This window comes from Oncorhynchus masou, chromosome 5 (genome assembly GCF_036934945.1).
Source record: "Oncorhynchus masou masou isolate Uvic2021 chromosome 5, UVic_Omas_1.1, whole genome shotgun sequence".
Taxonomy (NCBI): Eukaryota; Metazoa; Chordata; class Actinopteri; order Salmoniformes; family Salmonidae; genus Oncorhynchus; species Oncorhynchus masou.
In genome coordinates, this window is record NC_088216.1 from 79,546,081 (window position 1) to 79,572,980 (window position 26,900).

General features: G+C 43.3%; 1 protein-coding gene across 1 annotated transcript in view; it reads left to right on the forward strand.

Annotated features, from left to right (window-relative positions):
- Window positions 1-26,900, forward strand: part of LOC135540333 (neuron navigator 1-like) — a 159,882-nt gene that overhangs the window by 94,830 nt on the left and 38,152 nt on the right. The window contains exons 7-8 of the mRNA XM_064966922.1: window positions 17,802-17,943; window positions 25,560-25,872. Of these exons, the coding sequence (XP_064822994.1) occupies window positions 17,802-17,943; window positions 25,560-25,872 (455 nt within the window). The remainder of the gene's footprint in view (window positions 1-17,801; window positions 17,944-25,559; window positions 25,873-26,900) is intronic.

A 26,900-nucleotide genomic window follows, 5' to 3' on the forward strand; every position in this document is an offset into this window, starting at 1 on the left:
TTAAAGTATATGCTAACCAGTTAAGATAAAGAATGGATTCCTACATGTTAACTAATCCATTGTTTCAGTTTGCTCTTCTGGCAATGTCATTTCCATGGCAAAGGTGAAAAATATTTGCACATGCTAGGAAATAGACCCCCCCCCCCTTAAGCATCTACACACCCGTAAGGGAACGCGTATAGTACAGTAGGTGTATTTGCCTTTAGTCATCTAATACTGGTCCTCTTAGAAGGGAACAGTCTGCCTTCAATTTATCTTTCCTTCTCATACATTGGACACTTCTCCACAGTCAGTCCCTGCTTTCCTGGCCAGCCTAGTGCAATGCCTTCCTGACCCACATAAAGCATGTGCAGAGTGATTGGGTCTGGGCCTGGTTGGCCGGGCCTTCAAAAAGCCCTGCAGGGATTATAGTTTAGTAGGACCACTTCTCTGGGTCAAGACGTTATGGGTCACGGCTCAGTGAAGAGGGAGGGGTTCTCTATTCTATTTATCCTCACCAAGGCCAGGACGAGTCCAGGGCCACATGTGAACAGAGGAGGACCTACACATACACACACACACACACACACACACACACACACACACACACACACACACACACACACACACACACACACACACACACACACACACACACACACACACACACACACACACACACACACACACACACACACACACACACAATCTCTTGAAAAATAAATAGATAATTCATGCAAGCTGTGGACAATATGGGAGGCCTCCATCACTGCAGGGGTCACTAGTAAAGGTATATTTGACAGGATCAAGAAGACAACCCCTACAGTATCACATCCACATACATGACCAATAAACAGACCAGTAACTAATGATATGACTGTAGCCCTGGGGGCATGTCTGATAAACACACCAGTAACTAATGATATGACTGTAGCCCTGGGGGCATGTCTGAGAAACAGACCAGTAACTAATGATATGACTGTAGGCCTGGGGGCATGTCTGAGAAACAGACCAGTAACTAATGATATGACTGTAGCCCTGGGGGCATGTCTGAGAAACAGACCAGTAACTAATGATATGACTGTATCCCTGGGGGCATGTCTGAGAAACAGACCAGTAACTAATGATATGACTGTAGCCCTGGGGGCATGTCTGATAAACAGACCAGTAACTAATGATATGACTGTAGCCCTGGGGGCATGTCTGAGAAACAGACCAGTAACTAATGATATGACTGTATCCCTGGGGGCATGTGTCTGATAAACAGACCAGTAACTAATGATATGACTGTAGCCCTGGGGGCGTGTCTGATAAACAGACCAGTAACTAATGATATGACTGTAGCCCTGGGGGCATGTCTGATAAACAGACCAGTAACTAATGATATGACTGTAGCCCTGGGGGCATGATAAACAGACCAGTAACTAATGATATGACTGTAGCCCTGGGGGCATGTCTGATAAACAGACCAGTAACTAATGATATGACTGTAGCCCTGGGGGCATGTCTGAGAAACAGACCAGTAACTAATGATATGACTGTATCCCTGGGGGCATGTCTGAAAAACAGACCAGTAACTAATGATATGACTGTATCCCTGGGGGCGTGTCTGATAAACAGACCAGTAACTAATGATATGACTGCAGCCCTGGGGGCATGTCTGATAAACAGACCAGTAACTAATGATATGACTGCAGCCCTGGGGGCGTGTCTGATAAACACACCAGTAACTAATGATATGACTGTAGGCCTGGGGGCATGTCTGAGAAACAGACCAGTAACTAATGATATGACTGTAGCCCTGGGGGCATGTCTGAGAAACAGACCAGTAACTAATGATATGACTGTAGCCCTGGGGGCATGTGAACCGTCTCTGTATCATGTCAATGATGTCATGTCATCACTCAATTCCCACGGGGGCAACCCAGACGTACAATGTATGTTTTGAATCAAAGAGTGTACTAAATTATGTATATCACTCACAGAAGGGGGTGGCGGGGTAGCCTAGAGGTTAGAGCCTTGGGTCAGTCATTGAAAGGTTGCTAGATCAAATCCCTGAGCTGACAAAGTAAATATCTGTCATTCTGCTCCCTGAACAAGGCAGTTAACCCACTGTTCCTAGGCCATCATTGTAAATAAGACTTTTTTCTTAACTGATTTGCCTAATTAAATGAAAAATAAAGAAGGCAGACAGCCTCCATTAGCATATCAGGGCTCGGCTTTTTTATTTTACATATTTTTTTTATTATTTTTTTTATCAAGGAAATCCCATTGAGACCAATACCTCTGTTGCAAGGAAGCCCTGCATGTACACCAATCATACAACATTTACAAATACAATGTACCAAAAACATAAAAACCCAATATTTACAAGCCGTGTGTCCCTGTGATGTGGATGTTAGGTAAGGGACCTCTCCTGTACTGTCTGAGGTCTAGTCTGACTCATGGAGACTGCTGTGTTGCTCTTGTTTTCCAGCCCAGTGGTTGGACAGAGGACATTTCCACAGGGATATAGCTACAGGGTTCCAGTTTCAGATGGACTCACTGATGCATTTCAGAACCATTACTGTTTTACTGCTACTGTTAATGGACCTGCTTTGCTGAGCTGTACCTCCTTGCCTTGCCTTGACTTGCCGATGCCAAAACAATCCTGTTAGCTATGCCAGGGTTAATGTAAGATCAGTGATCTACTGGTGCAGTGCATCACTGTCTTTCTCATTCATCTATTGATTGAATGAGGATAAATGGACATAATACACTAACTGAACTGCAGGGTGAGCCGCTGGACACTGACTTTGATCCTCCGAGCGCCTCTTAGACATGTTTATGCCTTTTCTAATGCATTAAATTATGCCACTCCTCATGATGAAGTTCTTGAATATAAACTGATTAATGAAAGTGCGTGGACAAATTGTGCACAAATAGAATACAATATAGAAAGACTGTACTGGCTAGACACCATCTGCAGACCAATACAGCAATGAGACCCAAGCCATTGTGCCAATCCGTGGCATTGTCCATGCCATATCAATCGCCCTCACTCTGGACTCATTGTGCCGTCTGCTGGAATGATTGTGTCGTTGCACCATTAGGCTTGGGAGTCATTATGGAGTAGAGATGTCAACAATTCTATTATTTAGGAAAATGGATTGAGCTCATATGATCTTTATCCAGGTTGTTGAGTCAAGTCTTTTTAAGTAGCAGTTGCTTCCTGGATGCCTGAATGGTACTCCACAGGCTAATCAAATCAAAAGTGTTGTCAAAGAGCAGGGAATATAGCTTTCTATAGCATTCTACAGTGTCTGGAGACCTGGTTTTTACTCTGGGCTGAAGATGAAAGGTTTTATTCCATAGTACTGTACGGTGTAGATGAAGAGGCTCCGATGCCACCTATCAATATTTTAGCTGTGCTTTAATGCACTACCTCAGCCAATGCCAATTCTAGATTCATATTTAAGAATCATTCTGAGGGAAGGAAGTACAGTGCTCTATCTCTTGTACCCCTGTACGTCTCTCCCTCTCACCCACTCACCATCCCTCAAACCGTTTCATTTAGAACAACATTAAAGTCTCTCTTTTTAGACGATTAAAGGCAGGGGGTATACCTACTAATTTCAACTAAACATCAAACTTGGATTTGCAAAAACGTTAAGTCGAACAGACAGTTTTGCTCTCTACCTTTTGATCTGGTCCAGCAGGAAGAGCTGACAGACACAGATAGATAAAGGCCACAGCCATATAAAGGTCAGGATATGAATGCAGCTTCCTGTCTGCTCTCATGCAACCTAAAGAGAACAGCAGTTAACCAAAGCAAAGAGAGAACAGCACATGTTGTGTGTTACGGCCGTTGAATACACGGTCGTTCTCACTGACAGTGGAATTCAGTGTTCAAACAGCTTGTACATATCCCAGTCAGTACCGCTACGTCATTGATTGGTGAGTTATGACCTTAGCAAACATTTTGGAGAGGTTATTTGGTCAAGAGGTAACGACAATATTAGCAGTCACACATACACCTTAGTAAAGGTTACGTAGAGGATAGTTGACAGTTTGTTTAACAGCACTCTGAAATGCTCAGATAAACATGAGACATAAAGCATGTATAGTGCTTGTATTCATGCCTGTTATACTGCAGCACCTTTCAAAGGAAGCAGGAAATAAGTCTCCTGGGAAGGGCTTTCCGTATGAGCATAATGTTTGAAAAGCACTTCACAAATACAGTTATTATCTTTATTACCATAGAAATTCAATTTGATTAAGTTACAGTCGTTATGGATGAGGAAGGGATGATGGTCGCTGACTGAATAAACAAAAACAGCAACAGGGAAACAGATTTTTTTTAATCAGATAATTTGTACTTAAAGATCAGGGTATGAGTATCAAGAGATCCAGGGAGACAACAGTCTTCTATTCTACTATCATCACCACAATTCATCTGTTTGGGACATATCCTTTGTTTTCTCTTCGGACAGAAATCTTCCCATTGCCAGTTGTGTGGCTGGTGCTAGCTGATAACAGATCTGTTGTGTGGCTGGTGCTAGCTGATAACAGATCTGTTGTGTGGCTGGTGCTAGCTGATAACAGATCTGTTGTGTGGCTGGTGCTAGCTGATAACAGATCACTGACTGTTTAGTCTGTCCCAACTCAGGAACTACCATGGCAGATATCTTGTGTACCCACTGTGTACCCATGACATTTATTTACACACTCTTGCTCCTTCTATGTGTAAAATCTCGAAGGTTGTCACAATGAAAATAAAAACATGTGGAAATAGGTTGCATGCAAAAATATCTAGCTAGCTTGGTTAATGTGATGATGATGATCCCCAAGACTGTATTCATATTTTTGTATTTAAAAAAATGGGTAGGAGGGGTAAATGGATCCCGACCCACAGTCCGCCAGTTGCCCATGCCTAGATTAAAGCCTGAACAAATAATAAATTAATCTCTGGCTTTTTTGTTCAGTGCTCCAACTTCTTTCTGTCTCAAATTAGTCATTTTTGAAGTTTTCTTTGTAAGCCCTTTTGTTGGGGAGGAAACTTCTTGGCCCGCACAGTGCACCTCCCAAAGTTGTTGGCCCGTCGCTCCTCTGACCTGATGACATCACGTTGAGAATGTTCTGTTACTAATGAGGGGAGTGACCATGATAACATTTTCCGAGGTTCCTCATGCCCTGCTGGAGGTTAGATTATGTTGTGGTTGACTTAGCCTTGTGAGTCATTCAGTACACACAGTTACTGGATGCTAGTCTACCCAGCCCATGCCTGGACTTTCCACCCTGGTCTCAGAAAATGAATAATGTTTTAAAATAGGTTGAAAAGAATAGGCCAGGGCCCTCCAACCCTGTTTCTAGAGAGCTACCCTCGTGTAGGTTTTACTCTCCAACCCTGTTTCTGGAGAGCTACCCTCATGTAGTTTTACTCTCCAACCCTGTTTCTGGAGAGCTACCCTCGTGTAGGTTTACTATCCAACCCTGTTTCTGGAGAGCTACATTCGTGTTTTACTCTCCAACCCTTTTCTGGAGAGCTACCCTATCCAACCCTGTTCCTGGAGAGCTACCCTCATGTAGGTTTACTATCCAACCCTGTTCCTGGAGAGCTACCTTCGTGTAGTTTTACTCTCCAACCCTGTTTCTTGAAAACTACTCTCGTGTAGGTTTACCATCCAACCCTGTTCCTGGAGAGCTACCCTCGTGTAGGTTTACTCTCCAACCCTGTTCCTGGAGAGCTACCCTCATGTAGGTTTACTATCCAACCCTGTTTCTGGAGAGCTACCCTCGTGTAGGTTTACTATCCAATCCTATTCCTGGAGAGCTACCCTCGTGTAGGTTTACTCTCCAACCCTGTTCCTGGAGAGCTACCCTCATGTAGGTTTACTATCCAACCCTGTTCCTGGAGAGCTACCCTCGTGTAGTTTTACTCTCCAACCCTGTTTCTGGAGAGCTACCCTCATGTAGTTTTACTCTCCAACCCTGTTTCTGGAGACATTCGCTACCCTCGTGGAGGTTTACTTTTATCCAATCCTATTCCTGGAGAGCTACCCTCGTGTAGTTTTACCCTCCAACCCTGTTTCTGGAGAGCTACCCTCGTGTAGGTTTACTATCCAATCCTATTCCTGGAGAGCTACCCTCGTGTAGTTTTACCCTCCAACCCTGTTTCTGGAGAGCTACCCTCGTGTAGGTTTACTCTCCAACCCTGTTTCTGGAGAGCTACCCTCGTGTAGGTTTACTATCCAATCCTATTCCTGGAGAGCTACCCTCGTGTAGGTTTACTCTCCAACCCTGTTCCTGGAGAGCTACCCTCATGTAGGTTTACTATCCAACCCTGTTCCTGGAGAGCTACCCTCGTGTAGGTTTACTCTCCAACCCTGTTCCTGGGAGCCACCCTCGTGTAGTTTTACCCTCCAACCCTGTTTCTGGAGAGCTACCCTCGTGTAGGTTTACTATCCAACCCTGTTTCTGGAGAGCTACCCTCATGTAGGTTTACTCTCCAACCCTGTTCCTGGAGAGCTACCCTCGTGTAGTTTTAATCTCCAACCCTGTTTCTAGAGAGCTACATTCGTGTAGGTTTACTATCCAATCCTATTCCTGGAGAGCTACCCTCGTGTAGTTTTACCCTCCAATCCTATTCCTGGAGAGCTACCCTCGTGTAGTTTTACCCTCCAACCCTGTTTCTGGAGAGCTACCCTCGTGTAGTTTTACCCTCCAACCCTGTTTCTGGGAGCTACCCTCGTGTAGTTTTACCCTCCAACCCTGTTTCTGGAGAGCTACCCTCGTGTAGGTTTACTCTCCAACCCTGTTTCTGGAGAGCTACCCTTGTGTAATTTTACTCTCCAACCCTGTTTCTGGAGAGCTACCCTCGTGTAGTTTTAATCTCCAACCCTGTTTCTAGAGAGCTACATTCGTGTAGGTTTACTATCCAATCCTATTCCTGGAGAGCTACCCTCGTGTAGTTTTACCCTCCAATCCTATTCCTGGAGAGCTACCCTCATGTAGTTTTACTCTCCAACCCTGTTCCTGGAGAGCTACCCTCGTGTAGGTTTACTATCCAACCCTGTTTCTGGAGAGCTACCCTCGTGTAGTTTTACTCTCCAACCCTGTTTCTGGAGAGCTACCCTCATGTAGTTTTACTCTCCAACCCTGTTTCTGGAGAGCTACCCTCGTGTAGGTTTACTATCCAACCCTATTCCTGGAGAGCTACCCTCGTGTAGTTTTACTCTCCAACCCTGTTTCTGGAGAGCTACCCTCGTGTAGGTTTACTATCCAATCCTATTCCTGGAGAGCTACCCTCGTGTAGTTTTACCCTCCAACCCTGTTCCTGGAGAGCTACCCTCGTGTAGGTTTACTATCCAATCCTATTCCTGGAGAGCTACCCTCGTGTAGGTTTACTCTCCAACCCTGTTTCTAGAAAACTACCCTTGTGTAGGTTTACTATCCAACCCTGTTCCTGGAGAGCTACCCTCATGTAGGTTTACTATCCAACCCTGTTCCTGGAGAGCTACCCTCGTGTAGGTTTACTCTCCAACCCTGTTCCTGGGGAGCCACCCTCCTGTAAAGTTACTCTGTCCAACCCCAGTTGCAACTAACCTGATTCAGTTTATCAACCAGTTAATTATTAGAATCAGGTGCACTAGATTAGGATTGGAGTGCCTGGTTTCCCAAAAGCATTTTAAGTTCATCATAAAAACCTTCGTATGAGCATCTTTAAATATCCAAGCTGTTTCACTTGAAAACGCTTGTTATTTATCAAGGGGCTCAGACCACTTTTAGAACAGCTACGTGCATCGTTAGATAATTTTTTGCCCATCCACATCCATTTATACACAGAAGATCTCCACTAAACATAGAATCAAGCTGTTTATCTGTTTCTCTGTGACCAACAATCATTTCAGAACGTAGTTTACTACACTTTTAAAGTAGCGTATGTCTTCCCATTAGCCCACCGTGGCTCAGTTGATAGAGCATAGCACTTGCAATGCTAGGGTTGTGGGTTCCATTCCAGTGGGGATCAGTATGGGAGGAAAAAAAGGGTGAAAATGTAAGCACTCACTACTGTAAGTTGCTCTGGATCAAATCATCTGCTAAATGACTCAAATGAAAATTGTTTCAAGCAGAGGATAAAATGATCCTTTAAATGAATAACGAGATGATTGCATTAACAGGTAAACACAGTAGGCTACATAGTCCTATATATTTCAATCATATTCAAAGCACTTTCATGTTCATTTAATCGAGTTCTATTTTGCTAATTGTAGGCTACTGTCTGTAATTGTTGCCTCAATATATTTCATGATGGGTAGTGTGTTCAATGGTGTGCCAAATCTGATTTTCTGCATTATTATAGGGTAGGCTAAGCATTCAAATAAGCCGCCTGGATATTTGCAGACATATAGATGATAATATATCTCTAGGAGCTGATCCGTCGTCAGTATTGAGGAATAATTATCATGTTACGGTAAGATATGAATGGAGAAAGCTGATCCAAGAACAGCCATGCCAATTTCTTTCGATCCTATCACGATTAACACGACGCATTTAGCAAACGTTTGGTAACACTTCATTTGAAGAGGTCCTTATTATTATATTACATGTGTAATTACACTGAAACAAGTATTGTAGTTAACTGTAACAACCAATAGTTACACTGTAATAACAGCATGTAGCCGGTAGTAATTGAGGTCTGTAATTACAAAAGTGTTACCAGGCTTGTTACGAATGGGCAGGTTTCCACTACATTCACCAACTTACTGTTTTGTTTCTTCTCAGATACATCCGATTCAGTAACAACTGTCACAAAGGTTGTGACCCCTGGTGGACAAACTCGGTGTCCGATAGATTTTGTTCAATCGGCTGTCATTACTGACCTATGAATGTGCATCATTGAAAATATATCTCCACTCAATGTTATTGCTAGCACTTGCCACCAAAATAAAGTGTACGATCGGGGTTAACTTGGTCATCAGAATAAACACACTGTTTCAAAGCATAGTGCATGCCATGTTTGCCTAAGTACAGTGTAATTACTAGGTGTTACACAGGATGTAGCTAGTTACAATGAAGTGTACCTTGAGGGGTACTTACTTGTTATTAATGTGTACTCATACAATACATTACCCACCCTTTCAACCTGGAGTTTAAAGCTTCTGGAAGTTTCACTTGATTTCTGTACCTTATCGTGAAATTACGATAATACATTATTATGAGGAATAATTATAGTGTTAAGGTAAGATGTGAATGGAGAAAGCTGATCCAAGAGCAGACATGCCAATTGGGCTCCCGAGTGACACAGTAGTTTAAGGAACTGCATCTCAGTGCTAGAGGCTTCACTACAGACCCTGGTTCGATTCCAGGCTGTATCACAACCGGCCGTGATTGGGAGTCCCATAGGGCGGCGCACGATTGGCCCAGTGTCATCCGGGTTAGGATTTGGGTTAGGCCCGGGGTAGGCTGTCATTGTAAATAAGAATTTGTTCTTAACTGACTTGCCTAGTTAAATGAAAGGTTCAATAAAATAAATAAAAAATGAAGTGGAACTTCCAGATGCTTTGAAACTCGTAATTACATCTACTATGCTTTGAAACAGTGTATTTTTCCACATCTGGGATGACACTCTTATTCGATCCCAGTCAGTGAGGTTGACCTACTGATCATTTTTTTACCAGCTGAAATAAGTTAACCCAGATGGTACACTTTAAAATTAAGTGTTACAGAATGTTCTTTCTGCGTGTTTTGAGTAACACATGTCCCATCTTTGGCCGTTGTAGGAATGATCCATCCTCAAAACACTCATAACTCCAAGTTCCAATGCTATCAGGAACCGGACCCGGGATGTTAGCTCTCCAGGAACACAGTAGAGCCTTGGAATAGGCTGTGGAGCAGTAAGGATTTAGCTCCAGGAACACAGTAGAGCCTTGGAATAGGCTGTGGAGCAGTAAGGATTTAGCTCCAGGAACACAGTAGAGCCTTGGAATAGGCTGTGGAGCAGTAAGGATTTAGCTCCAGGAACACAGTAGAGCCTTGGAATAGGCTGTGGAGCAGTAAGGATTTAGCTCCAGGAACACAGTAGAGCCTTGGAATAGGCTGTGGAGCAGTAAGGATTTAACTCTCCAGGAACACAGTAGAGCCTTGGAATAGGCTGTGGAGCAGTAAGGATTTAACTCTCCAGGAACACAGTAGAGCCTTGGAATAGGCTGTGGAGCAGTAAGGATTTAGCTCTCCAGGAACACAGTAGAGCCTTGGAATAGGCTGTGGAGCAGTAAGGGAACACAGTAGAGCCTTTAGCTGTGGAGCTCTCCAGGAACACAGTAGAGCCTTGGAATAGGCTGTGGAGCAGTAAGGATTTAGCTCTCCAGGAACACAGTAGAGCCTTGGAATAGGCTGTGGAGCAGTAAGGATTTAGCTCCAGGAACACAGTAGAGCCTTGGAATAGGCTGTGGAGCAGTAAGGATTTAGCTCCAGGAACACAGTAGAGCCTTGGAATAGGCTGTGGAGCAGTAAGGATTTAACTCTCCAGGAACACAGTGGGTGTATTTATTTAGTAGTAGAGCCTTTTAGCAGTAAGTTTAGTCTAAGGAACACAGTAGAGCCTTGGAATGTTCTGTGGAGCAGTAAGGATTTAGCTTCAGGAACACAGTGAGCCTTAAAATAGGCTGTGGAGCAGTAAGGATTTAGCTCCAGGAACACAGTAGAGCCTTGGAATAGGCTGTGGAGCTCCTCCACAGTGGAGCCTTGGAATAGGCTGTGGAGCAGTAAGGATTTAACTCTCCAGGAACTGAGCCTTGGAATAGGCTGTGGAGCAGTAAGGATTTAACTCTCCAGGAACACAGTAGAGCCTTGGAATAGGCTGTGGAGCAGTAAGGAGGCGGAACACAGTAGAGCCTTGGAATAGGCTGTGGAGCTCCAGGAACACAGTAGAGCCTTAGGCTGTGGAGCAGCTTTAAGGAACAGGAGCCTTGGAATAGGCTGTGGAGCAGTAAGGATTTAGCTCCAGGAACACAGTAGAGCCTTGGAATAGGCTGTGGAGCAGTAAGGATTTAGCCCAGGAACACAGTAGAGCCTTGGAATAGGCTGTGAGCAGTAAGGATTTAGCTCCTGGAACACAGTAGAGCCTTGGAATAGGCTGTTATATTGGTTAGATTTATATCTCCAGGAACACAGTGGGTGTATTTATTGTAGCCTTTTAGTGTAGTGGTCTAAGTGAACATTAGCTGCTTCTCTATGTTCTCATGCCTATTAAAGAAAGGTTCAATAAATGTTAAAAAAAACAATTATTTATCTGTACATTTTATGGATATATATATGCCATGTTATGTCATATCCATGTTAACCCTAGAGGGCAATATTCAAGGGTAATTGAACGATTAGTTTATTCAAGTAGCTATAATGATGGTGTTGATGATATGATGTGGGTTTACATGTGGCAGTTTTGGGAACAGCTGTTAGCCATCAGGAGAGGGAGAGTAGGGGGGGTCACTTTTTAGCCTCTTACTTGGGGGTGTTTCCCAACTGGTTCGCAGTCCTTACTGTATGGGGAATAGGAGGTTGCTGCAATACAGATTTGAATGGAGCGTTGAGCCTTCCTTGAGGTTTCATGACGTTACGTGATTATTTTTCTTCTAAATGTTTTTTATGTCAGAATTGCGGGAAAATGAGCGGACGTGTGCTAATTGGGAAAGTGCCGCCCATGCGGCAGCGGACTGCGCCCGGTGCGAAAAGGACAATACATTTTACTTCGGGTCCAAGGTAGGCACTAAGCGATTATGATTATAACAATACAGAACAGCGTGTAACACCATCAGACGATGTACTGTAGCTCTGTAAGTTATTCTCAATACTGTGAATGCATGGAATTTGAAAGGTGTGTGGATGACTCAAGAGTTGACCAATGAACTTTTAAGAATGTATCCATTGTAGCTTGCTAACCTGATGAAATGATGGGAATTAGGCTGGCAACTGTTGAAAAACAAACAAAAGCATTAAAAAGAGACATTGAAAATGTGTTTTTTTTTTCTAATTGAAAATTAGGTGAATTTTGGTATGTTATTGAATCAATCAACTGAAATGCATAGTTGCAGTTTAAAAGGAAAAAACAACTCATCAGTTTATTTTATCGATCCACAGCAGCTTTCCCATGGGACATTTCGAATCTTGATATTTTTTTAACCTGCTAATGTCATAGAGTTTTGATAAAAATTACTAGCTTATAGGCTATATAAATACTCACATTTTCTTAAAAAAAGGATATATCTGTATATAGGCTACCTGCTGGGTCAATTGTTGAAATGGATCTAGAGCAAGTGACTCCGAGGCAGACAGTCAACATTCTTCTTATTAAGCAAAGCTCTATACTTTGGCAAGTAAGCACTGAGGTCTTGTTAGATGGAGAGTTGGCACTTGTTTTTCACAAGCAATTATGGGATTGGTTAAAAGAACACCCTCCATGGTGGAATTGTGCCAACAGTACCACAGCTACAGTATCTGGGTAATTGAAGATTCATTGAGCGTTCAGCCACAGGTATGTGCTCCCAAGAGTCATGAACTGTGTTTTGCCTAGCTGTACTGTCTGCTGTCCTTCTTTCAGTCCAAATACATACAGTGCATTCAGAATGTGTTCACACCCCTTTATTTTTTCCACATTTTGTTGTGTTACAAAGTGGGATTAAAATGGATTCAATTGCCATTTTTGTCAACGATCTACACAAAATACTCTAATACTCTGTCAAAGTGGAAGAAAAATTCTAACATTTGTCAAAAATAAATGAAGCACTGATGTAATTTGATTAGAGAAGTATTCAACCCCCTGAGTCAATACATTTTAGAATCACCTTTGGCAGTTATTACAACAGTGACTCTTTCTGGGTAAGTCTCTAAGAGCTTTGCACACCTGGATTGTACAATATTTGCACACTGTTCTTTTAGAAATGCTTCAAGATCTGTCAAATTGGTTGTTGACCATTGCTAGACAACAATTTTCATGTCTTGCCATAGATTTTCAAGCAGATTTAAGTCCAAACTGTAACTCTGCCTCTCAGGAACATTTACTGTCATCATGGTAAGCAACTCCAGTGAAGATTTGGCCTCATGTTTTAGGTGAATTTGGCCTTACTGAAAGGTGCATTTGTCTCCCAGTGTCTGATGGAAGCAGACTAATCCAGGTTTTAGGTGCTTAGCTCCATTACATTTATTTTCCTTTTTATTCAGGACAAAAAGTGAATTGCTTTGCCACATTATTTGAGGTATTACTTTAGTGTCTTATTGCAAACAGGAAGCAAGTTTTGGAATATTTATATTCTGTACAGGCTTCCTTCTTTCACTCTGTCAATTAGGTTAGTATTGTGGAGTAACTACAATGTTGTTGCTCCGTCCTCAGGTTTCTCCTACCATTATACTCTGTAACTGTTTAAAGTCACCATTGGCTTTATGGTGAAATCCCTGAGTGGTTTCCTTCATCTCTGGCAACTGAGTTAAGAAGGAGGCCAGTATCTTTGTTGTGAATAGGTGTATTGATACACCATCCTAAGTGTAATGAATAACTTCACCATGCTTTAAGGGATATTCAATGTCTGCTTTACCCATCTACCAGTAGGTGTCCTTTGCAAGGCATTGGAACATGTTGTGGTTAAAGCTTTGTTTGAAATTCACTGCTCGACTGAGGGACCTTTTAGATAGTTGTATATGTGGGGTACAGAGATGAGGTACTCATGGTGTTCTTTGGATGCAACTCAGCTCTCTTTGTCCTCCAAACACGACGAGTTGAGTTTTTACCAAAAAGTTATATTTTGGTTTCATCTGACCATATGACATTCTCCCAATCTTCTTCTGGATCATCCAAATTGCTCTCTAGCAAACTTCAGACGGGCCTGGACACGTACTGGCTTAAGCAGGGCAACACGTCTGGCAATGCAGGATTTGGGTCTCTGGCGGCGTAGTATGTTACTGATGGTAGGCTTTGTTACTTTGGTCCCAGCTCTCTGCAGGTCATTCACTAGATCTCTCATTGTAATCATTTTGACCCCACGGGGTAAGATCTTGCGTGGAGCCCCAGATCGAGGGAGATTATCAGTGGTCTTTTATGTCTTCCATTTCCTAATATTTGCTCCCACAGTTGATTTCTTCAAACCAAGCTGCTTACATATTGCAGATTCATTCTTCCCAGCCTGGTTCAGGTCTACAATTTTGTTTCTGGTGTCCTTTGACAGCTCTTTGGTCTTGGCCATTGTGGAGTTTGGAGTGTGACTGTTTGAGGTTGTGGACAGGTGTCTTTTATACTGATAACAAGTTCAAACAGGTGCCATTAATACAGGTAACGAGTGGAGGACAGAGGAGCCTCTTAAAGAAGAAGTTACAGGTCTGTGCTTGTTTGTAGGTAACCAACTGCTTATTTTACACCATAATTTGCAAATAAATTCATAAAAAATCCTACAATGTGATTTTCTGGATTTTTTTTTTTTGTCTGTCATAGTTGAAGTGAACCTATGATGTAAATTACAGGCCTCTCTCATCTTTTTAAGTGGGAGAACTTGCACAATTGGTGACTGACTAAATACTTTTGTTACCCCACTGTATGTGTGTGGAGGAAGTTCTATGTTGTTTTATTAGGTGTGATGCCTGGGTGCTTATCCAAATGGACCACTTATTAGCTTTGCAGGAATGACATCAACGTCTTATGGTAGTGTTGCTCTTTCTCTGTATGAGAATGCTTGTGGTTTGTTTATGTAGTCACAGCTATATGAATATGGTTGACATAAATCATTATAGCGCAAAATGTCACACATTTCTCTGCATGATTGTTGATGTTTTCAATTTATTATGATTGATTGAATCAAGTGAAGTCATTTTAGGTTTAGTATCCCTACAGTATGCAGAAAGTTGTGTTTGCAGTGACTTAAATGTAATGTAAATGTAATGTGTTTTAGCAGTCAGATCATCTAGTAGTCTAGTCATGAACATCTAGTGCATTACACAATGACAAGCTTTTGGTAACTAAGAAGAGTCCTCTTGTTGCACACAGCTGGTCCCAGTTTGTGCCCCGCTAGGGAGGAGGGGAGAATGTAGATCATATTGTCCCGTCCCCCCCCCTCCCTCCCTCCTTCACCCACCACACGACCCCTCCCTCAATCTTTCAAACCAAAACATTTTCTCAACAACATAAATTCAAATACTAGCACTAACGCATGAATCAGCCGGTAAGCTTGGAGCAGTGCCACGGACAACAAAAAGCTCATTTCCACCCCAATGTATGAAGTATGTACAGCAAGTGGTTATGTTCCTCCCACCCATCCTTGTCTGAGTTTTAACTCTGTAACGTAAGCTCCAAAGTAGACACATGTTGCAATATCAACAGACTACAGGCTATACAGAGCTGCAGACCCTCGCGGTCTCTCCTGGATTTGCCCCTTGGGGAGATACTGGACACGCCAGGGTCATTCCTTTGTAACAAACCACTGGCCATAAACTACTGCATAAGGTGTGACTTTTCAAATATAAAAGTCCGGGGTGAGTACCTGTGGATCTCTGTTAATCAGTTCAATAATGCCAGAACACTGAATGACTTGCCTTAAAGAACAGGCTCTCCCTCAAAATGTGATCTTTATCAAGTAACAAACATGCTGGTTTAACCAGTGTGTATGAGGATAATATTTTCAAATCACAATGTAGAAGATGGAACCTTTCCTTGGACATCAACTCATCACACATTTAGGCCAAGTTGTAGTATTACTGTGAGCTGAGATCCATGCTGTTCAGCCTAGTCCCGTGATGAATCCTTACTGATCTGTGGTTGTTCCAAGACGGCTGTTTATAGCATTGCTGCTTAGAGTGGCGACACATGCGGCTCACCTCAGTCCTCTGTACAACGTTTATAGACTAAGAAGTACATTTCAACCATTGCACATCACAAAACACTGCATAGCATTCAATATATAAACCCCCAATCTTGCCATCTTCAATATCTATTTTCTGCAAGCCAGCTAGACATAAAGCTAACAGATCAGACGGATGCAATATTCCTACTATTTTTGAAAGGATATTAAAAGGATATTTAGAGGTTTGGAAAGGATATTAACTCATAATTGCCACTCATTTCTGTGGGCTATCTTTAATGAGATGGTTGTGTATGACAACCACCTACGGAGAGCACTGCAGTGCAGCAACGCAGATCAGGCTTCGAACTCTTAGCTCCACAACCGCCAATGAAAACATCACTCAACACCCTGTCTCTGTGTTGGCCAACAGTTTTGTGTGTCTGTTTTATATGTCTACCTGATGAGGGATGGGAAGGAAATAAAACCCCTAGTTTATAAACTTATTTTTAGATTCATGTATCCACTTAAGGTGATTGGTGCTTCTGAGAAATGCAAGATTAATTTAAGGGACTTTATACAATTTTGTGACCGACACCAACATATGCTTTTTGTCCTGTACATTTATGGTAGTAGTTCCCTTCAGTGCGCTAAATTATATACTGACGTGTTCCAGTGACTGGTAGATTCTAAGTTTTACCCAATGCCCTTTTTTGGGGGGACTCATTTCTCCGTAGCCATGTGATTAAGTCCAATTGCCCCCTCTGCTTCAGACTTTCTACAGGCCGTTTTTTTCTACCAGTGTATTCTACATATGCAATTCCATGTTCCATCACCCTGCTAATTGCAGAGAAGGAACCCACAAAGAGCCATTTCAACTCAGCCGGGGCAGGAAAGCACAGACAGAGAACAGAAGTCAGGAATGACTCGGGTTTCTAAGGGTCTTATTACAGTATCTACCTTTTGCTATCTGACACGTTTGTGAGAGAACATAACAGTTACATACATCTAAGAGGTACTTAACATTACAGCACTCTTGAGATGTTTCTGAAACAATAAAGACATACAAAGCTCGCTTTAGAACCCCGGTCTCCATTGAAAAAGTCTGTTTTGTCCTGTTCTGAGCCTTACATGACAATAATTGTTTCGACTACATCCTCCACCCCTTCTCACATTCAGTTAGATTCAATGACCTGTATTTTCAGAATGTGAAATTCAAATTCACTCATATTCAGCTTTATTCAGGGATCCATTTGGTCCAAGTATTACTTGCTGTCTTGTGAGCGAGCAATAGATTTTTGGGTTACAGTACCACACTGTAACTGCTCATCTGTGTCTCCACCTCCCTCCCTCCCTCCCTCCTCTCACGTATGGGCCTCTCCAGCATCATCTGTCCCAGGACAGGCCAGCCCAGGTCAGGTAGGCGGGTGGCGGGATGACAGCCCAGACCCACAGGCAGCTGTCACTGGGATTTCCACTTCTTCTCTAACTCCCCTGTTCTATCGCTCCTTGGAGCACGCCATCCCTGAGCTACTTGTCAACCCACCGCCACCCTTGGCCTCGCCCAGTCAACTTGATTTAACATAAACGTCCCGTGCTGAGGAAACTTCAGTCAAAGTGCCACTCACGGAGCTGTAGTTTGTCACTGAGAGGATAAAGAGTTCCTAGTTGTGTTAGAATCAAAGCAGCTGTGGGGTGTAACCTAGGCATCCCTTCTCTGATCGAACAGCTTGTAGCCGGCCGATACCATGGTATCCCTTCAGGAGGACAGATGGACAGTCAAAGCTGTTGCCAATTTAGACCTACCTTTGTCTTATCCTTTATTAACCTCCTCTTTAACTACGAGGGATTGGGTTAAATGTGGAAGACACATTTCAGTTGAATGCTTTCAGTTTTACAACTGGCTAGGTATCCCCCTTTCCTTTACTGTTAGATAGCTTTATAACTGTTAATATACCGTAACTATATATTCCCTTCTAAACAGTACCATGCTTTATTATAACCTTTGACCCCTTCTCTTCTCAGCTGGGAAGAGAGCAGCTCCATCAGCAGTGGGCTCAGTGATGGCTCTGTAGACAACCTCAGCTCCGAGGAGTTCAACGCTAGCTCCTCCCTCAACTCTCTGCCCACCACACCCCTCGGATCCAGACGCAATTCCTCTGTCATGGTGAGTGAAGGGCAAATTCAACCACAACAGCCTTAGCGATGTTTCTGTTGTATCTCTGTAGACTTTATAAGCCACTGCCTGCACACACACGGATCTTACTGGAGAAGCTGTAAGCAGATACCCTGTGATGGCAGAGCAGTATACTTGGTATTTGACAGGACCTGAAAGCATATTCCAGCAGATAAAAGGAACATCTTTATCAATGTGAGTTATGGAAGAACACCATTTTTTTCTCTTTAAGTTTAGGTCAGTATTTCATGACTGACAGTGAATCTTTTTCCCTGTCTACCTGCTTTGTTTGACAAACTACTGTATGCACATGCACACACACACTGTCTCACTGCTGTAACTGGGAACAGATGAGAGCAGTCTACCTTGTGAGGGCAGTGTATGACTCTTGCTAAGTTATTTATATAAGATTACAATTACCTAAGTTCTTTGTCCTCATAGTTTGTATTTCATGATTTACTTTGCACCCATTGCCTGTCTCTTTGTCCCCCTGCTTGCCTGTCTCCCTGCCTGCCTGTGTGTATGATTCACCCTCTGCAGAAGCGTGTGATATCTGTCATTTGGGTCCCAAAGAAACAGTTCACACGGCCAACACCACAATGTCAATCAATCAGACATGGATGAAGATGACGACGTCATCAATCAGACATGGATAAAGATGATGACGTCATCAATCAGACATGGATAAAGATGATGACGTCATCAATCAGACATGGATAAAGATGACGACGTCATCAATCAGACATGGATGAAGATGACGACGTCATCAATAAGACATGGATAAAGATGACGATGTCATCAATCAGACATGGATAAAGATGACGACGTCATCAATCAGACATGGATAAAGATGACGACGTCATCAATCAGACATGGATAAAGATGACGACGTCATCAATCAGACATGGATGAAGATGACGACGTCATCAATCAGACATGGATAAAGATGACGATGTCATCAATCAGACATGGATAAAGATGACGATGTCATCAATCAGACATGGATGAAGATGACGATGTCATCAATCAGACATGGATAAAGATGACAACGTCATCAATCAGACATGGATGAAGATGACGACGTCATCAATCAGACATGGATAAAGATGACGATGTCATCAATCAGACATGGATAAAGATGACGATGTCATCAATCAGACATGGATAAAGATGACGATGTCATCAATCAGACATGCATAAAGATGACGACGTCATCAATCAGACATGGATAAAGATGACGATGTCATCAATCAGACATGGATAAAGATAACGATGTCATCAATCAGACATGGATAAATATGAAAATGTCATTGTGCACCACTTGTTTTCCCCATTATCCAGTCACTGGAAATCAATGTGATATTTTACATTTCATTTAACACTGCAAAATCATTCATCCAACTTAGACTGTGGACATCTACATTAGATTGAAAGTCAATTTGGTTGAAAGGTGACACTTTTAGTAGGTGATCTCTCAGGTGGAAAAACCGTCACTGATATCGCTTCATTCGGCTCTTCTGATAGCCCTTTAGTGACCCCTTCGCTTATCCTTACAACACAAACGATCACGTCAACTTTCAGAAATCAATTATGTTTTGAGAATTCAGATGTTCTTCTGTATCAGTGTGGTGTGGTAAGTACAGAGGTTCTCTTTATTTTAAATGTGTATTTTATTTCACCTTTATTTAACCAGGTAGGCTAGTTGAGAACAAGTTCTCATTTAAAACTGCGACCTGGCCAAGATAAACGCGTAGCAATTTGACACATACAACAACAGAGTTACACATGGAATAAATAAACATACAGTCAATAACACAAAAGGGAAAAAATAGTCTATATATAGTGTGTGCAAGGGAGGTAAGGCAATAAATAGAAGATAGTGACGGAATAATTACAATTTAGCAATTAAACACTAGAGTGATAGATGTGCAGAAAATGAATGTGCGAGTAGAGATACTGGGGTGCAAAGGAGGGAAAAAAAACAGTATGGGGATGAGGTAGTTGGATGGGCTATTTACAGATGGGCTATGTACAGGTTCAGTGATCTGTGAGCTGCTCTGACAGCTGGTGCTTAAAGTTAGTGAGGGAGATATGAGTCTCCAGCTTCAGTGATTTTTGCAATTCGTTCCAGTCATTGTCAGCAGAAAACTGGAAGGAAAGGTGGCCAAAGGAGGATTTGGCTTTGGGGGTGACCAGTGAAATATACCTGCTGGAGCGAGTGCTACGGGTGAGTGCTGCTATGGTGAGCTGAGATAAGGTGGTGCTTTACCTAGCAAAGACTTATAGATGACCTGGAGCCAGTGGGTTTGGCGATGAAAATGAAGCGAGGGCCAGCCAACGAGAGCATACAGGTCGCAGTGGTGGGTAGTATATGGGGCTTTGGTGACAAAACAGATGGCACTCTGATAGACTGCATCTAATTTGAGTAGAGTGTTGGAGGCTATTTTGTAAATGACATTGCCGAAGTCAGGATCGGTAAGTAGTTTTACAAGGGTATGTTTGGCAGCATGAGTGAAGGATGCTTTGTTGCAAAATACAAAGCCGATTCTAGATTTAATTTTGGATCGGAGATGCTTAATGTGAATCTGGAAGGAGAGTCCGGTGAAGAGGTCAGGGTTCCATAGCCGAAGGCAGAACAGTTGAATGGCAGTCAAGGCTGGAGTGAACCAATATCTGTTCCTGGATCAACTTTTTTGGAAACGTGCATGCTTTTTAAGATTGTGAGCAATACACTTTTAAAGAATAACCAGGCATCTTCTACTGACGGAATGAGGTCATTATCCTTCCAGGATAACCGGGCCATTTCGATTAGAAAGGCCTGCTCACTGAAGTGTTTTAGGGAGCATTTGACAGTGATTAGGGGTGGTCATTTGACCGCAGACTCATTACGGACACAAGCAATGAGGCAGTGATCGCTGAGATCCTGGTTGAAGACAGCAGAGGTGTATTTGGGAGGGCCGGTTAGTTAGGAAGATATCTATGAGGTTACCTGTGTTTACGGATTTGGGATTGTACCTGGTAGGTTCATTGATCATTTGTGTGAGATTGAGGGAATTAAGCTTAGATTGTAGGATGGCCGGGGTGTTAAGCATGTCCCAGTTTAGGGCACCTAACAGCACAAGCTCTGAAGATAGATGGGGGGCAATCAATTCACATATGGTGTACATGGCACAGCTGGGGGCAGAATGTGGTCTATAGCAAGGGTCAATGGTGAGAGACTTGTTTCTTGAAAGGTGGGTTTTTAAAAGTAGAAGCTCAAATTGTTTGGGCACAGACCTGGATAGTAAGACTTAACTCTGTAGGCTGTATCTGCAGTAGATTGCAACTCTGCACCCTTTGGCAGTTCTATCTCGTCGGAAAATGTTATAGTTAGGGATGGAAATTTCAGGGCTTTTGGTGGCCTTCCTAAGCCAGGATTCAGACATCGCTAGGACATCCGGGTTGGCAGAGTGTTTTATTCACTGCTATAGCACAAACTTAGGGAGTAGCCTTCTAATGTTAACATGCATGAAACCAAGGCTTTTACTGTTACAAATGTCAACAAATGAGAGTGCCTGGGGAATGGGAGTGGAGTTTGGCACTGCAGGGCCTGGCTTAACCTCTACATCACCAGAGGAGCAGAGAGGGAGTAGGATAAGGGTAGACTAAGGGTAGACTAAAGGCTATAAAAACTGGTCATCTAGGTCTTTCGGAACAGAGAGTAAAAGGAGCAGGTTTCTGGGCATGGTAGAATAGATTCAAGGCATAAGGCACAGACAAAGGTATGGTAGGATGTGAATACAGTGGAGGTAAACCCTGGCATTGATTGACGATGAGAAAGGTTTTGTCTCTAGAGACATCAATTAAACCAGGTGAGGTCACCGCATGTGTGGAAGGTGGGACAAGAGGGTTAGCTGAGGCATATTGAGCAGGGCTGGAGGCTCCACTGTGAAATAAGACAATAATCACTAACCAGAACAGCAATGAACAAGGCATATTGACATTGGGGAGAGGCATGTGGAGCATAGGTCTTTGTCCACAGGTGAAAAATGCTTTGCAGGCATCTTGTCACTCCTGGTGTTACTGTGGCAACACTGCTTCTTCCTGCTGTCCTTGTCCTCATCCCAGAGAGAAGGGAGTGATGAATCATGGGGATTAGTATAGCTGACTGAGCCATCTGTGACTATATCACATTAAGTAGGTGTGCTGCCAAGGTCTACTGTGCCCAATTTTTTATCCTCGCAGCCCCCCAATTCACAACAGGATAACCCATTAGATACGGTATGGTGCTCTCAAAGCAGCGACATAGTACCTACAATCAATTGGTCATATTTCGGCATAATAGCCATGTACAGTATTTCCATCTTATCGCTTGGTATAATATTGTAGCTACTTGGTCACATACATATGTTTAGCAGATGTTAATGCGAGTGTAGCGAAATGCTTGTGCTTCTAGTTCCGACTGTGCAGTAATATCTAACAAGTAATCTAACAATTTCACAACTACCTTATACACACAAGTGTAAAGGAATGAATAAGAATATGTACATATAAATACATGGATGAGTGATGGCCGTGCGGCATAGGCAAGATGCAGTAGATGATACAGAGTACAGTATATACATATGAGATGAGTAATATAGGGTATGTAAACATTATACAGTTCCATTGTTAAAAGTGACTAGTGACAGTCTGATGGCCTTGAGATAGAAGCTGTTTTTCAGTCTCTCAGTCCCCGCTTTGATGCACCTGTACTGACCTCGTCTTCTGGATGACAGTGGGGTGGCTCAGGTGGTTGTTGTCCTTGATGATCGTTTTGACCTTCCTGTGACATTGGGTGGTGTAGGTGTCCTGGAGAGCAGGTAGTTTGACCCCGGTAATTTGTTGTGCAGACCTCACTACCCTCTGGAGAGCCTTATGGTTGTTGGCGGAGCAGTTGCCGTACCACGTGGTGATACAGCCAACAGGATGCTCTCAATTGTGCATCTGTAAAAGTGTGTTTTTGGTGACAAGCCACATTTCTTCAGCCTCCTGAGGTTGCTCCTTCTTCACCATGCTGTCTGTGTGGGTGAACAGGGAGTACAGGAGAGGGCTGAGAACGCAACCTTGTGGGGCCCCAGTGTTGAGGATTAGCGGGGTGGAGATGTTGTTTCCTACCCTCTCCACCTGGGGGCGGTCCTTCAGAAAGTCCAGGACCCAGTTGCACAGGGTGTGGTCGAGGCCCAGGGTCTCGAGCTTAATGACGAATTTGGAGGGTACTATGGTGCTACATGCTGAGCTGTAATCAATGAACAGCATTCTTACATAGGCATTCCTCTTGTCCAGATGGGTTAGGACAGTGTGCAGTTTGATTGTGATTGCGTCGTCTGTGGACCTATTGGGGCGGAAAGCAAATTGGAGTGGGTCTAGGGTGTCAGGTAGGGTGGAGGTGATCTGATCCTTGACTAGTCTCTCAAAGCACTTCATGATGACGGAAGTAAATGCTACGGGGCGATAGTCATTTAGCTGAGTTACCTTAGTTTTCTTGGGAACAGGAACAATGGTGGCCCTCTTGAAGCATGTGGGAACAGCAGACTGGGACAGGGATGGATTGAATATGTCCTTAAACACACCAGCTTGCTGGTCTGAGCATGCTCTGTGGACACGGCTAGGTATGCCGTCTGGGCCGGCTGCCTTGCGAGGGTTAATAACGCGTTAATACTCACGTTTGCTATGGTGAAGGAGAGCCCGAAGGTTTTGGTAGTGGGCCGTGTCAGTTGCACTGTATTGTCCTCAAAGCGAGCAACGGAGTTGTTTAGTTTGTCTGGGGGCAAGACGTCGGTGTCCCCGACGGGGCTGGTTTTCTTTTTGTAATCCGTGATTGACTGTAGACCCTACCACATACGTCTTGTGTCTGAGCTGTTGAATTGTGACTCTACTTTGTCTCTCTACTGACGCTTAGCTTGTTCAATTGCCTTGCGGAGGGAATAGCTACACTGTTTATATTTGGTCACGTTTCTGGTCACCTTGCCATGATTAAAAGCAGTGGTTCGCGCTTTCAGTCTTGCCGAATGCTGCCATCAATCAATAGTTTCTGGTTGGGGAAGGTTTTAAAAGTCAACATGGGTACAATATCACCGATGCACTTGCTAATAAACTCGCTCACCGAATCAGAGTATTCATCAATGTTGTTGTTCGCCGCAATGCGGAACATATCCCAGTCCACGTGATCAAAGCAATCTTGAAGCGTGGAATCAGATTTGTCAGACCAGCATTAAACAGACCTGAGCACAGGTGTGTCCTGTTTCAGTTTATATCTATGGACTTACCCACTAAACTAGTGTCCACCTTGTATTAACAGACTTCTGCTTAGGGACGCGTTAGGTGAAACAGCATTGTGTCCTTGTTGTTTTGATGAATGAGTTTTGCACTGCTCAACAAAGAGTAGAGCAAAGGTGATTCAATAGAGTTGAGGTGAATTGAGCCCAACAGGAAGTTACTATATTGTTTTAGCCATTCCCATCCTTGGCCACCGTGCTGAACGTTATTGTAAGGAAAGGTCGGAGTTAATCATTCTCAGCTGGTTCTAGTTTAATTGGACAGTTAATATTGTGCCTGCCCCGCAGACCACGGAAGAGCAGTCGTTACGTAATATGGTAGCAGTGGCCTAGAAAGGGGAGGGCGTTGAAAAACATTGTGAAAATAGCTGAAGCAAGACTGGGGCATTTGGAATCGAGTACACTGTTAAATCAGCCCAGATTGACCAACCTTTCATGTAGCACGTCATCCACAATGCATGTCATGAGTATGTAATGTGGCTTCAGAACACCAAGTCAAAAAGACTGATCATCCATTATGGGATTTAAAGGAGAACATGATTCATTATTTCTATTAGCGACTACTGCAGTGAAAGACTCCGCAGATCATAACATAGTGACTGCAGTGAAAGACTCCGCAGATCATAACATAGTGACTGCAGTGAAAGACTCCGCAGATCATAACATAGTGACTGCAGTGAAAGACTCCGCAGATCATAACATAGTGACTGCAGTGAAAGACTCTGCAGATCATAACATAGTGACTGCAGTGAAAGACTCCGCAGATCATAACATAGTGACTGCAGTGAAAGACTCCGCAGATCATAACATAGTGACTGCAGTGAAAGACTCCGCAGATCATAACATAGTGACTGCAGTGAAAGACTCCGCAGATCATAACATAGTGACTGCAGTGAAAGACTCCGCAGATCATAACATAGTGACTGCAGTGAATCTCTGATGTTAAACTGTACAGGCTTATCAGTTCCTCCCACATGCTCTTTCTCTGAAATGCAGACAGGCACTCAGACGGGACAGCAGAGATTACTGAGTGTAAACTGAGGTTCTGGCAGAGATAACAAACAGTGTCCCATATGTACGCACACACGCACACACACCTGGCTGCCTCTCACATGGCCCCCACAATAAAAAATTTAAATTCAGAAAATTCAAGAATTCCTAAATCTGAATTTCGATTATTTTTCTTCATTGATTGAACTGAAATGGAATTGACTTCAACACTGTGTTTACCATTGTGACAATGCAAATATAATTTGTCCATTTGCAGAATACTTCATATCTCAATGGTTATGTCTCTATGTCCTTATGCAGCTCCGCACCGATGCTGAGAAGCGCTCCCTGGTGGAGAGTGGCCTGTCCTGGTACAGTGAGGATGCCAAGGCCGCACGCAAGATGGACGGGGGCAGCTACGAAACTGGGAGCCTCAAGACCGAGACCCCCAGCAAGTGGAGGAAGTCCTCGAGACCCATGGAGGGTGCTAGTGAGGACGCGGGGGTCAAAGGGGAACTGAGGAAGCCCCAGATCCCAGGTCAGCCAGGGAACTTTAATAAGAAGGGGCGCCACCCTCCTGTGGGCGTGACCTCACCCATTACCCACACTTCTCAGAGCGTGCTCAAAGTGGCAGGTCAGATTGAATAACATGTGTTATCTCTCTCTATCTCTATCTCTGTCTCTCTCTCGTTCTGCCTCTCTCGCTCTGTCTCTCTTGCTCTGCCTCTCTCGCTCTGCTTCTCTCGCTCTAAGGTCTTTCTCCCCTCTCTCTCTCAATTCAATTCAGTTTGCTTTATTGTCATGATGTAACAATGTACGTATTGCCAAAGCTTACTTTGAAGATTTACAATATTAACATAATTACATTTACATTTACATTTAAGTCATTTAGTAACAACAATAACCAAGGGTCAAAATAACCATACTTTGAACAATAACAATAAGCATAAAGGACATGTCCAGGTTGCTTGGTCTGTCAGACACTGTCCCTGATCTTATGGCAGGCAGCAATGTAGTGCGCTGCCAACCCACAGCTCTCTGTGTCCCCGACCCAACAGCACATATAGCCTATCCTTATCAGAGAGGTCTTTGAAACATTGAAAAGGGGAAATGAAACTCTCTGTCTCGGGTTCTGCTGTAGGGAAGTGGTTGCACAGCCTTTGTTTTCCTGTGTCTACCCTTCTCAATGGCAAGCCTGTACTTTCTCAAGTTTTTTAAATTAAATATTTTTTAATCCCATTTTCGTGATATCCAATTAGTTGTTACAGTCTTGTCCCATTGCTGCTTCTCGGGAGAGTCAAAGGTCGAGAGCCGTGTCCTCCAAAACACGACCCAGCCAAACCCCCCGGTTGCGGCCGGCTGCGACAGAGCCTGGACTTGAACCAGGATCTATAGAGGCACAGCTAGCACTTTTATGCAGTGCCCAAGACCACTGCCCCACTTGGGAGGCCCCCATCAAGGGTTTTCTAAGGTTTTGATCAGTAACCATGGTCAAATAGTTTACCACGGTGTACAGTCCATTTAGGGCCAGATAGCACAGCATTTTGCTTTGTGCTTGTGTTTCCCAATAAATAATGAGGTTTTGTTTGGACTGTGTTGTAATTTGTTTTGATCTGATTGACTGGATGTTCTGGTCCAGGCTTCAGTGTGTTAGTAGAACAG